Source organism: Narcine bancroftii, chromosome 2, assembly GCF_036971445.1.
Source record: "Narcine bancroftii isolate sNarBan1 chromosome 2, sNarBan1.hap1, whole genome shotgun sequence".
Lineage (NCBI taxonomy): Eukaryota > Metazoa > Chordata > Chondrichthyes > Torpediniformes > Narcinidae > Narcine > Narcine bancroftii.
This window is the reverse complement of record NC_091470.1, coordinates 83441295-83455102: the sequence shown is the minus strand read 5'-3', so window position 1 is coordinate 83455102 and position 13808 is coordinate 83441295. Positions and strand designations below refer to the sequence as shown.

At 37.1% G+C, this 13808-nt stretch overlaps 1 protein-coding gene across 8 annotated transcripts in view; it reads left to right on the top strand.

Moving 5' to 3' along the window:
• The window catches only part of LOC138753842 (coiled-coil domain-containing protein 9-like), a 299921-nt gene that overhangs the window by 241980 nt on the left and 44133 nt on the right, over window positions 1–13808 (top strand). For 7 of the 8 annotated variants that reach the window (XM_069917295.1, XM_069917298.1, XM_069917301.1 and 4 more), the window contains one exon: window positions 2764–2812. In XM_069917295.1, coding sequence (XP_069773396.1) covers window positions 2764–2812 — 49 coding nt within the window. Of the gene's footprint in view, window positions 1–2763; window positions 2813–11164; window positions 11810–13808 lie in introns of those variants that run through there. The other variant, XM_069917300.1, reaches the window with a different exon arrangement.

The window sequence follows — 13808 nt, the reverse complement described above, 5'->3', positions numbered from 1 at the left end:
ATACCAATGATGTAAATCCCACTTTTGGCTGTAGCATATGAGAACATGTCACCGGCCTGTTACTCTGCAAACTACATCTCTGTGCTCTGTGGATAGTGCTGTTTGTTTACAAAACTTCCTTGTTAATTTTTACAATGATTACTGCTTGTAATATTACATTGGAACAGGTTCTATGAAGACTGGTTCTCATTTGAATTAAATTTTAAATTTAGACATACAGCACCATAACAGACCCTTTCAGCCCATGAGGTTGTGCTGCTCAATCACACCCAATTGACCTACAACCCCATGTAAGTTTTGAACAGTGGGAGGAAGCCAGAGCACCCAGAGAAAACCCACGCAGACTTGGGGAGAACATACAAACTCCTTGCAAATAGTGCTGTAACTGCTACACTAACCGTGTCGCTGATGTATCTATGTCGATTCCTCCTGAATAATCTCTCATTGCTTACTTCACTGCAAAAAGTAATAGGAGTAAGGGAGATGAACTTGGAGCATGGATCAGTATGTGAAATTATGATGCTGTCCCCATTACAATGCTGATGCAAGAACAGGTTTGACTGATGCAGATACCGGTAATGCCATTACTAATCAGTGATAGTATCACAGCTGCAGAAAGGGAGGATGTTGTGGAGGGATTCTCTATTGAGTCAGTGTGAATGGGAGTTAAAAACAGGAAGGGAGTGATCTCTGCATTGGGAGTAGTTTATAGGCCTCCAAATAGCCCTTGAGAGTGTTTGGTTACATACCGAATCTCAAACACCTGACAAAGTATGATTGCATCAACATGGAGGCTCCAGGACAGATGCTCAGAGATGCAGACACCCAGGAATTTGAAGTTCACTACTGAGCCCTTGATGAGGACTAGATCGTGTCTTCCTCCTGAAGTCCACAATCATCTCCTTGGTTTTGCTAACATTGAATGCAAGGTTTGTTGGTGGAACGCCACTTAACAAGCTGATCTAGCTTCCTCCTATATGCTTCCTCATTATTGTTTGTGATTCTGGTGTCATTGGCGAATTTGTAGATAGCATTGGAATTGTGCCTGGCCACACGGCCATGGGTGTATTGAGAGTAGAGCAGTGGGCTAAGCGTGCATCCTTGGTTGATGTGCACCAGTGCTGATAGTGAGGAGGATACATTGTTTCCAATTTGTACTGACTGATCTCAGATGAGGAAGTCATTAGTACACAAAAGTCAGGAAGGACTCATGAGAATTATTTGGATCCCAGGAAGGACCTCAAAAGGACTAAGGAGAGCTAGAAGGGGGCACGAGAAGGTCTTAGCAAGTAGGATTAAGGAAAAGCCTAAGGCATTCTAAGCATGTATGAAGAACAGAAGGATGACAAGAGTGATCCAGTGGAGGTACTGGAAGATTGGTGAATGGCAAACTCTGATTTCACCATACTTGGAATGTAGTGTTCAGTTGAGATAGCTTCATTGCAAGAAGGATATGGAAGCTTTAGAGAGGGTGCAGCGAATATTTACAAGAATGTTGCCTGGATTGGAGAACATGTGTTATGAGACAAGGTTAACGGAGCTAGGAAGTGAAGAAGGATGGGAGGTGGCACAGATAGGATGGATAACCAGCACCTTTTTCCCAGGGTGACAGTACAAATACCAGGGGACATGTGTATTAGGTGAGGCGAGGAAAGTTTTGGGAAGACATACACATTGAATGTAGTGGGTGCATAGAATGCATTGTTGGGGTGGTGGTGAAGGCTTACTTGGGACATTTAAAAGATTCTTAGAAAGGCACATGGATGCAAGAAAAATAGAGGGTTATGGGAGTGAGGAAGGCACGATTTACATTGTTGAGTTGGTTTATATAGGTGGGCTGAAGAGCCTTATCTCTGCTGTAATATTCCATGTTCTCACGTATTCTCTTCACAACTGTGAACTGATTTTCTCCTGTGGGTAGGCAGCAGTTTGCAGGAGAAAATTGGAGCACATTATCTTCAAGGGATGAAGAGAAGCAATTCTGTTTACTCTGTGGCTCCCAATAAATCCTGGACCTGTCCGTTTTCAGAGATCAGCATTCCGAGTTCATTTAATTAGGATTTTTTTTAAAATCTGTCCTGGGGATGTTTAAGCACCACCTTAGAAAATATTTGTACTCAAATCATTCTAGAGTTTTTCTTCTTTCTTATTGCTTAAAATCAGATTTTAAACCCATGTAAAAAAAAAAAAAAAAATATGAAATGCCTGAAATGGAAATATTTTTTAGAAATGGAAGAAAAAATGAGATGTAAAGCAGCATTATCTAATCAGGAGGAAAGTTACTTGACCAGATTAATATTGTTCATTTTTACCAGACCACAAAGCAAAGGAATAGAAGTTGAAATGGAATGTTTTGCATCAGAGAACTATGAATAATTTATTTAAATTTGTGGAGTAATGAACTTCTGGACACAAAGGGAAACAAAGAATGTGGACAGGAAAAAATAACTGATGTGGATGTGAAACAAGTCTTGAGAGGCTGAATAACTTTTGCCCACTCTTGTTTTCACATTTTCAACAATTTATTTCTAAATTTATAATAATTTGATATGCCTTTGTATGTAATTTCCACTGGAAGCCTTAAATTTGTGGAATATGTTTTAAAAAGTGTTTTGAGGTGATCAGAAAATGATACTAAACTGAAATTTGAAGTTGTATTTTATGTATGACAAATTGCAGAAAAAGTGAAACTAGATGGCTGAAATGTGTATTGGAAGACTTGTACAAGAAGCTAATGAGAATATCACTTATTGTATTTAACAGGATGGATAATAAAGCAAAGATTAGAATACAAAGAGATGCTACCGGACAAGTATGTATGAGATTCTGCTAATCTAAGACTACTCTAAGGACATTGGAAATCTTTTCTGTTTCCTTTTCACTTATTATCTTTATTTCTAATAAAATATGAACATATTTAACAAGGCAGAGTGACATAGAAAATGTATTCCATAAATAATATTAAAAATAGTCTCAGGTAAAGGCTCCTTCTTATCAAGCTCTAATGATTTAGAATGATGATTGTATAGGTATTAGCTATTAAATGCACCTCTGGGGCCTGCTGCAGACTCTCAGTACCACAATGATGAAAAAATGTATCCATGGTATGTTAACCTTTTTGGATAATAGGTATTATATCAAACAGTCTTGATATTTGCCCAAAAAATCTTTTTCACTGGAAACTGGTACAGCAAATACTAATTTCCCCAACATTCTTAAATTCAATTGTGTGAAGGAAAAACAGAAAAAAGAAAAACCAAGACTTGCTCTTTTCTGACAGCTTTTTTGATCTTTGAATGTGTTCAAAACAAACGGTGTACATACCTGAAAGTACAATAAGCATACAGCCAATTTACATGTAGTAAGCTTATAGTAATTACTATAAGATCACTTTAGCGATTTGGAAGGAACCAGAAAGTTGTTGAAACCAGATTAAACAAATGATCACCGTGGAGGGAATTGGTGGCAAAAGTGCACAGGAGCCATGCAGGTGTAAAAAGCAATGCTTGTGCACATGGGATAAATAACTGGACAATAATTGTAAAGTATCCTATTATTACAGATGATGCAGATTCAGTTGGTGAACTCTTAGTTCACATTCTCAAGTTAGAACGTCACCTTCATGTTTTCTGGCCCTAGTGATCTAGTGCCTGATCTGGCATAATATGCAGCAAGCAATTTTTTCCATTTCTCCAAATAACTTAATTTTTTAATGCCAGTTTTTTAAAATTCTTACCTGGAACAAAAGTAGAAATTGTTTCCACACAGGCTATGTTCTCTGATGCCACCCCTCACTTGGCTACCCCCCAGATTCTAGGCCGCAAGTCTCAGGAGTGCAACATAACATACCATACTGAGAAACTGTTTATTTTCATCAATAGTGAACTACGAGCTCAAAATACAACAGCTTCCTAAATACACAGATGCAAGGTCTTTCCCTGACTAAATCTATGTTGATATACATATTAACAGAATGGTCATCCCCTTGAAGCAACTTGTCTGAGAAATTTACAGTTAATTGTATTCCAGGTTAGTCAGGTAATTCTGTTCTTATATTAACTTCATAGTTTATAAAGCTGTAGTTATCGGAGGTCATAATTATCCACCGAGACCTCTGAAAGCTGATCAATGAAGATCTCTGTCAAATGAACTTCTGGAAAACTATTTGGGAAATCATACTGAAAATATTATTTTTGAATGAATGAAAATCAATCTGGTTTAGTTAGTTAAATCAGTTGTTCAAATTGAGTTACTGATTTCCTTATTAGCACAGGAGTTTTATCCTGTTATTTTTCTAAAGAAATGCATCTCCATAAGTCTTGCAGAACCAGAAATTGTCTCTTCTTTTTACTAACGTATTTCCCATATTGTCAGCCATTTAAAAATAATATGCCTGTTAAGTAGATTGACTGTCCTAATTTTGTTCCTCATTCTCAAATTATAATATGCAAGATCCAAGGAAGGGAAAGCCATCAGGGTCTTCAGTATATTTGTGGCAACCAAAAGCTTTTTGTTTACTTTGTTACAAATGTATGTTTAAACAGAAAGAAGAATCGCATACTTCTTTCTTTCTGTGTTGTGATAGATTCAACACCATTGAAAGTCTTTGAATAGTCTTGGCAGCTCCAGCTTCTTCCTTAAATAAACACAACTTCGTGAATTTCATGCTTAAGAAGAATATCTAAATTGCATTTTGCAGTGCAACAGCATTTCTTGCCCTATGATAACCCCCTACAAGTAAGCTTTACAAGGGTAGACTACTGGCCCGTGTGAGCGGACACGTACATAACCATGTCTGGACTCCAAATCTTTCCAATATTAGGATGTGTTCATATTAAATAATTGTGACTTTTTTGTTATTTTGATTGATTGCATAACTAAATTGAAAATGTTTTCTTTCCTTCTCTTGGCACAAAGGAATATTCATTAAGTATTCAGTTAAAACGTAAGAATTAGAAACAAAAGTATCTATATGGTTCCCTCAAGTCTGATCCACCATTTAATATAACTGATCTGATCATAACCTGAACAATCTGAAAGGACCTGTTCAGTGCTGTATCTCTCCTCTGTATCTTCTCCATGGCTTCCACATCTTTCCTGTAATGAGGTGACCAGAACTAAACACAATATTCCAAGTGTGGTTTCACCAGAAATTTATAGAGCTGCAATATTACCTCACAACTACTAAACTCAATCCCCCAACCAGCATATCATCGGCCTTCTTAACTCTTCTATCAAAATGTGCAGCAACCTTGAGAGATCTATGAATTTAGACCCCAAGGTCCCTCTGTTTTTTCACACTGTTATGTATCCTATCATTAACCATGTACTATGCTTTCAAGTTTGACCTTTCAAAATGCATCAGCTCACACTTATCTGCATTGAACGCCATCTCCCACTTTTCTGCCCAACTCTGCATTCTGTTATAACCTGGAACAACCTTCAACACTATCCACAACACCTCTCACCCAGGTCATTTATAAAAATCACAAAGACCAGGGGTCCAGAACAGATTCCTGCGGAACTTCACTAGTCACTGACCTCCAGGTAGAATCTGTCCACTACTATTCTGCTTTCTACAGGAAAGTCAATTCTGAATCCACACAGACAAGGCTCCATGGTTCCCATGCCTCATGACTTTCTGAATGAGTCTCTCATGGGGGACCTTGTCAAATGCCTTACAAAACTCAATATGCACAAATCTACCACCCTACCTTCATCGATTTCTTTTGTTACATCCTCAAAAAAAAACTCAGTTACACTGTACTTCCTTAAATGCTCATAAATTCTGTCCTTAAAAATCCTCTCCAATAGTTTGTACACCCCGGATGTAAGAATCACTGGTCTGTATTTCCAAGGATTATCCCTATTACCATTTTTAAATGAGCAGACCACATTTGCCATTCTCCAATCCTCCGACACCTCCCTGTAGCCAAGGAGGATGCAAAGATCATTGCCAACTCTCCAGCAATCTCTTCCCTTAGTAACCTGGAATATTATCTCATCTGGACCTGGGGACTTATCAAAAAACTCTTTCCTCTTTCTTAATCTCAATATGGTCCAGCACATAAGCTTGTTCTATTCTTTTCTCACCTTGACCAAGGTCTTTTTCTCTGGTGAGTACGCAAGCAAAGTATTCATCTAGTGCCTCTTCCACCTCCAGGCACATGCTGCATTATCCTTAAGTGGCCCTACCTTCTTCATGTATGCATACAGTTAGAATATGGATCACCACATAGGAATATGAAATTGTTATAATCGCAGAGACATGGTTGAAAGAAGGGCAGGATTGGGGGTGTGCCACATGATGACATGGGGCTAGACTTGGAATCCCTTCTCTCTCCGTAAAAGTTTCAAAAAAAGAGTTAAAAAGGCTGAGGTGATTTTAAAAAAAGAATAGAAAGAAAGCCTACAGAACAACCCAGAATGTCACCTAAGAAGGATAAAACAATTACTATCAAGAAATTGAGCAAGAAATGGAAACAGACAAGGAAGAGAAGCCTACCTTGAAGAAGGATCCTGGAACTGTCCGGAAGGTAGGAGCCCATGGGGATAAGCCTGGAGCTGGGGAGAACCTTGGACATTGTTGTGCAAGATCTCCCCCGATAATGGTCACCTGCCACGGAGAAAGAAGTCACTCTGCGCATGCGCAGAGCACAGAAAAAAGCAGAGACAATTTTAAAAAAGGCTCAAGAAGCCTCCAGCTCCAGCGATTAAGAACAAGAAGCGGAAATGTGTGTAGAACAGAATTTTGACTAAAATAAAAGAGACTTGTATATCTACAACAGAAATGAAGAAATATATAGATACTTTTCAGCAATCTCTGGTGCAATTGACAATGGAAGTTTAAAAAATGAAATGAGAGTATAGTTGAAAATAAGGGTTATACAAAAAAAGGTGGAAAAAATGTTGTCATAAATGGATAGAAAATTTGAAGTGGTGGAAGAAAAAAATTAAAAGGAATGAATTTGAGATTCAAAATGTTAAAGAACAAATGAAAAAAGTTCAAGCAGAAGCGGCTGCAACAAAAGAACAACTAACTCAAAAAAATTGATGTGTTAGAAAATTTCAGTAGAAGAAATAATATAAAAATTGTTGGACTTAAAGAAGGTGAAGAACAAGACACGAAGAGATTTTTGCAACGTTGGATCCCACAATTTTTGGGGGTAATTGAATTTCAAGGAGATATTGAGATTGAAAGAACCCATAGAGCATTACAACCAAAACTGCAGCCAGATCAAAAACCACATTCGATACTGGTCAAGTTACTTCGCTACAAAGTGAGGGAAAATATCCTGGAACTGGCAGTGAAACAAGCAAAAGGGAGACAATCACCGTTAATTTACAGTGGAAATAAGATCTTCTTTTACCTTGATTTGTTGAAAAAAAAATTCAGTGCTGTTAAAAATGTGTTCTGGAAAAAAGGTTATACTTTTGTTTTAAGGTACCTGGCAGTATTGAAGATTTTTGTTCCTGAAGGAAAAAAAATAGATTCTTTTCAATGAAGCAAAAGTGTTTGCAGATTCATTGCCTGAGAAAGAGAGATGAGAACAGGGTGATGCTTGAAAAGAAAAAGGTGGCAGAAAGATTTCAGATGAGGATACTAAGGGGACATTGGTTTTAAAACATTTATTAAAAATATGGAATGGAATCCATATTGAGAGAGGAACTAAAAACTATCAATTACCAAAAATGTTGTTAACACAAAATCAACTTCTTCCTTTTACTTTAAATAATTCTTTATTTGATAATTGGTCTAGTAAAGGTATACAGGATAAAAGATAATTTTTTAGGATTTTTTAAAACTTTTGACCAATTAAAAGATAAATACAGTATACATAATAAAAACAATTTTTGCATATTATCAATTAAAATCATATTTAATAAAGAAAATGGGAACAGATTTGAGACTTCCAAAACAGTAAATTTGAAGATATAATAACAGACACATGGTCAAGAAATTTATTACTAATATGTATATAAAATTACAAGAAACCACAAAGGAAAATGATTTATATAAATCAAAAAAGCAATGGGAGAAAGATTTAAATATACAAATTCAAGAGGAAATATGTGTCAAGAAAGTGTTACAAATACAGTTAATGCTTGATACCAAATGGTTCAATATAATTTTCTCCATCAATTATATTATACTCCATATAAATTAAATGGATTTAATCCTAATTATTCCATAGGAGTTTCCAATGTACAAAAGAAATAGGAACTTTTTTACATTCAGTGTGGTCTTGTGAAAAAGTAGAACGGTTTTGGAATGATTTGAGTCTCTTATTAGGACAAATTATGAAGATCAAGATACAAAAAGATCCAAGAATTTTTTTACTTGGGGATATATATGAAAAGGATATAAAATTGAAATTGGATAAATGGCAATAAAAATTTTTAAATATAGCAATAGCGGTTGCAAAGAAATGTATAGCGATTACATGGAAAGTTGATAATGAAGTATTTTAAGTAGATGGCACAGTAAAATACAAAATTGTATTCCTTTCGAAAACATTGCATATAGTTTAAATTGAGTTGAAAATTTTTATAGTATTTTGAAACTATATATGGATTTTATGAATAAGTTTCCGTCCACCTTTTCTACCTTATCCACCCTTCTCAATTAAAAATTAATAATAATTAATTAACATGTATATGATAATGCTATTGTATATGTAGTAGTAGGTGTTTCTTTCTTTCTTTCTTTCTTTCTTCTGACTTTTGGGAGAGAGGGGTGTTGGGGAGAAAATTTAAAAGTTTTTTGTATCACTACGCATGATCAAATGATTAATATTGATTCATCGAATTTTCTTTTTGTCTATATTGATACAAATGATAAATAAAATTTTCAAAAAAAAGAAAGAAGGGCAGGACTGATAATACAACATTCCAGGGTGTAGAATCATCAGATATAATGTGCATGGGTGGTTGTAAAAAAGGAAATGGAATTGCAAAATCGATCAAGGATTACTACCAATATCTTCAACAAAAGACTGCAAATGAGGCCATATGAGGATAATAAGGAAGTGATTACTTTTCTGGGAGTATCTTACAGGCTCCTAACCATTAGTAGGAGAGATGGATACTGTAAGTGGATAAATTGCAGAGAAGTGTAAGAAATAATAGACATAATCCCTTGGATTTTTTTTTTTGGTGTGAAAAGCGTAGAGGGAGCATAATTTTGAAAGTACACCCAAAAACACTTTTGAGCCACCATATCAATAGTCCTATTGGAAAAGGGGTACACTGGACCTGATCATAGGGAATGTACCCAGACCAATATTTAACATATCAGTGGAGAGCTTTCTAGCAAGGGGAATCATATCTCTGTATGTTTTAAGGTCATCATGAAAAGGAATAAGGATGGTCTGCAAACCACCAAGGAATCCTAAATATCAAGGGATATTGAGGGTTAGATAAAGAAAAATTGGTAATTTTTGGCAGGTTTAGAAAGCTGAAAACCAGAGAAGCCCAACAGACCCTTGTATCAGTACCAAGGAAGGGAGGCTTTTCAAGAAAGCTCCTCAAATGAGGTATGGGAAGAGATTGGAAGTAAAAAGGGTGTTTGCCACTTGGCTAGGGGTGCATTACAATCTAACTAAAAAATGAAGCATATGATCAATAATGACAGGGGATGCCGGTCAAGAAGGACACTTGCTTTCATTCCATGTAAGAGTGTACATTTCTGTAAGAGTACATTTCTGGTTGCCACATGATGGAAAGGGTACAATTACATTAGTGAGGGTGCAGAGGAGATTTACCAGATTTACTGGAGATCATGTTTCAATTATGTGAGGGGGCTGGATAAACTTGGAATGTTTTCCTTGGCGAAGGTGAAGGGGACCTGGTATAGATGAGGTAGATTGACAGAAACCTTTCTCTTTAGCTGAGGTGACTAAAAGTAGGGAGCATAGGCTTATTGTAAGGGGTAAGAGATTTAGAGGGGATCTGAGGGAAAAAAACTTTTACCCTGAGGATGGTTGAAACCTGGAACACAATCCCTGAGGGGGTAATGGAGGCAAATACTCTGACATTAAAGAAGTATCCAGATGAGCACTTGAATTGCTATGGTACAGAAACCTCTATGCTCAAAGTTGGTAAATGGGATTAATATGCTTGGTGGCTGACATGGAGGTGGCTGACTGAAGAACCTCTTTCCATGCAGCAGGTCTCTGATTATTATTATTAATCAGTGACGCCAAGTTCTAGATTCTTGCACAAAAGGAAACATCATCGTGATATCCACTCTGTCCAGTCAACGCAGTATCTCGCATGCTTGCATTAAGTGGCCTTTTACTCTTCTGGACTTGAGCAATGCAAATCTCGCTTGTCTAACTTCTCATCAAATCACAACATGTATTAGTGTAGCAACCTTCTCTTAGCTGCATCCAAAGTATTAACATACTTCCATTTTTAAAATTGCCAATTCTGTACACATCTAATGTCACCAATGCTGAATATGAGAAGCATAAGCTTCCTACATTTTAAAGTTAATGCTCCTGGCAATAAATAAGATATTCCATCAGTGTTTTATGATTACTCATACCGGCATCCTATTCTTTAATGAATCATCCACTTGGACATCCAGATCTCGCTGCATCTCAGAATTATGGAATCTCCCACTACTTAAATAATATAATTTGGTTTTAATGTTCAAGACACAACAAACATTTTCACATTTTACCACTTATTTGTTCCTTTGAAGTCTCCAGGTGTTCTCTTCATGGCATACTTTCCTACGACCCTTTGTATTTATCAGTAAATTTAGTTTCCATTCTTTAACTATTCTGAAATCTGCATCGCATACAGGTAACATCACAGCTCTAACAATTTGATATTGAAGGGTAGAGCCAAACATAAGTTTTTATATGTATATGATTTCTAACTGATAAGGCATACTGTCGTGGAGAATGATAGACAGAGATCTGAAAGTTGGAGAGAAGCTTACTGTTTTTTTTAATGTTCCCACAAATTCAAAAATATTTGTAATTCAACAAGCTATTACAAGTCAATGTCCTGTCATCTGGAATTGCTAATTATACATTTCTCTCCAATCAGAAAAACAGTCAAATACTAGCTCGCAGTCCCTTAATGGCAGCAGATTTAAGTTACCACTTCTTTCGTGTAATGTTTTTACTGACTGATCTGTGTTTATCTTAAGTTGCAGATGAAATTTATTGTCTTGGTGAAGAAAACAAAATCTAAAAGTGATGGATATTGATTTCAGAAAGGAAGATTGAATTTGAGACAATGACTAGATATAGTGGATGGGGCAAGTACCCTGGATGTGGTGCATATTGACATAACCATAGAACCATTTACGGAGCGGAAACAGGCCATGTTGGCCTTTCGAGTCTGCACCGGTTCACTGATTTTGTCCGCCCTCTTCAGGCATTGGTCCCGGTAGATCTTCATTGGTCCCGGAAAGATCTTCATTCAATACAACTGCATGTGGCGACAAATTCCTCAAATTCAACATTCTCTGGTGAAAGAAATTCCTCCAAATCTCTGTTCTAAGTGAAAGCCCTTCAATCAATCACTCAAACATGCACCCATGATGAGCTTGTCAACTTCATCCACTTCACGGCCAACTTGCACCTCACTCAAATTCATCTGCAGAATGATTTTGCCAAGTTCCCCCACACCTAAAGGGCTCCAGCCCGAAATGTTGGTGATGTATCTTCACCTTTGCTATATAAAGGCACTGTGACCTACTCAGTTTCTCCAGCATTTGTGTGTTTTGTCAAGTGACTATGTGGGTGAATGCAGGATAAGCTTGGGTGAGTTTGGAGAAAGGAAAACAAATTAAGTCGATTAGTTGTTGTTAGAGTTAATTAACAATGACCTTCTGTGAGTGATTGGGAATTGATTATGAAGTGCTCCAGTGTTTATTCTAGACCTGTTTTTATTAATTGTGCTAATGATGCTCAAATGAACAGATCACAAATTTGTAGGTTACACAAAAAATAGAAGCAATGGTAGGTAAATCAGAATAGAAACTGTAAGGGGAAAATGTAAAAATTTGGTTAAGTGGATGAAAATAATCATGTTTTCTAAAAAAAAATCTGGAAGAACAAAAGAATATGGAATTCAGACCCAGATTTAAAGTAATGCATAATATTCACTTTAGAAAGAGAACATGTTATTTAATAATGGATTTAATGATGGGAGAGACTAGGACTAGAGGACATATTTTAAAAATACAGGGAGGCCATTGAAGACAGAAATGAGGAGAATTTTTTTTACCAAGAGAGTTGTGGATCTGTGGAATGCATTGCCATAGAGGGTGGTGGGGGCGGATTCACTGGATAGATTTAAGAGAGAGTTGGATAAGGCTCTTGTGGGCAAGGGAGTTAAGGGTTATGGGGATAAGGCTGGGATTAGTTATTGAAAGAGAAAGATCAGCCATGATCTGATAAATGGCAGTGCTGGCTCAACGGGCCAATTGGCCTACTCCAGCACCTATTGTTTATTGTTATAGAATATAAACAATTATGACAGAATGGTAGATCTTTGTAAATCACTTGTTAATGCATGTGTGGCTTTGAAATTCATACTGTCAGAAAGATGATGAAGCAGTATAGAACATGCATGGATTAGTGAGGGTATGGGATATACAAAATATGGGAAAAAATGAAAACTTGGTTATTCATTCATATATTTCAGGCTTGTGGCAAAATGAAACATTGCATCTTGGGATGTGAGCAGGTTAAATGCAATTGCCTAGAAATTTAATTGTGCAACCATGGTATTGGTCTCGTCAATATTCAATTGTGACTCAGGGCAGTGACCATTGTACATTCTCAGATAAAATATTCTGCTATCTGATCCTCACCTGAGCTGGGCATCACCTGTAGGCTGCAGGGATATGGCTATAGGAGCTGTTGGAGCCCAGCATGGGGTGCAGAACACCATAGTGTTTTGGGAAAGACATCATCATGTTTCAGAAGGAGTGAAGCAGGAAGCCTGGCATTCTTTTGTTTGGGCTTGGGGAGATTAACAACATGTTTTCGAGGGAAGGGATCAAAAGTTAGCATAATATTTTGTGGAGGAGATTGGAGATGCTCGGATCAGGTTCTGGAGAAGTTGGTGGGCGGTGAGATCAAGAAGGATCATCTGAAGAAGGGAATGTTGGAGAGGCTGACTTCATGTGTGTACTGAGACTAGTGAAGCCTGGTCCACTTTATGGATGGAAGATTGGTGAATTAAGTATCATGTGCCAGAAGATGAGGCTGGATTGCATCACATCTCATGGGTCATGGGAGGAGGTTAGAGAAGATTCACATTATGTCTTTAGGGATTGATATTGGGGAGGTTGGCAGCATGATCTGGCATAATGTTTGGAATAGCAAAGCCATGATCAGATTATAGAAGTTTGGTCTCCCCTTCCCCTTGTACAGCTATATAATGAGGTCTCAACTTTTGTATTCAGTATCTTGGCTTCTTCACCACCTTATTCACCTGAGTTTCCACTTCCAAGGAACTATGCACCTCTATCCCTATGCCTCTCAGTTCTATTCTCCAAAGCCATTCACTGTATAATTCCTAACCTGGTTTGACTTGCCGACGTCCAACACATCACACTTGTCAGAGTTGAATTCCATCTGTGACTCCTTGGCCCATCTTCCCAACTGATCTAAATCCTGTTGTAAACTTAGATATCCTTCAACACTGTCCACTACACTACCAATTTTGGTGTCATCTTCAGAGTTTGAAGAAGTTGGCTTTGTATTAAATTAAAATGACAGAGAGAAACTGAAGCACGGAGACGGACAAAAGGTAACAAATAGAAGACAAAAAGGTAG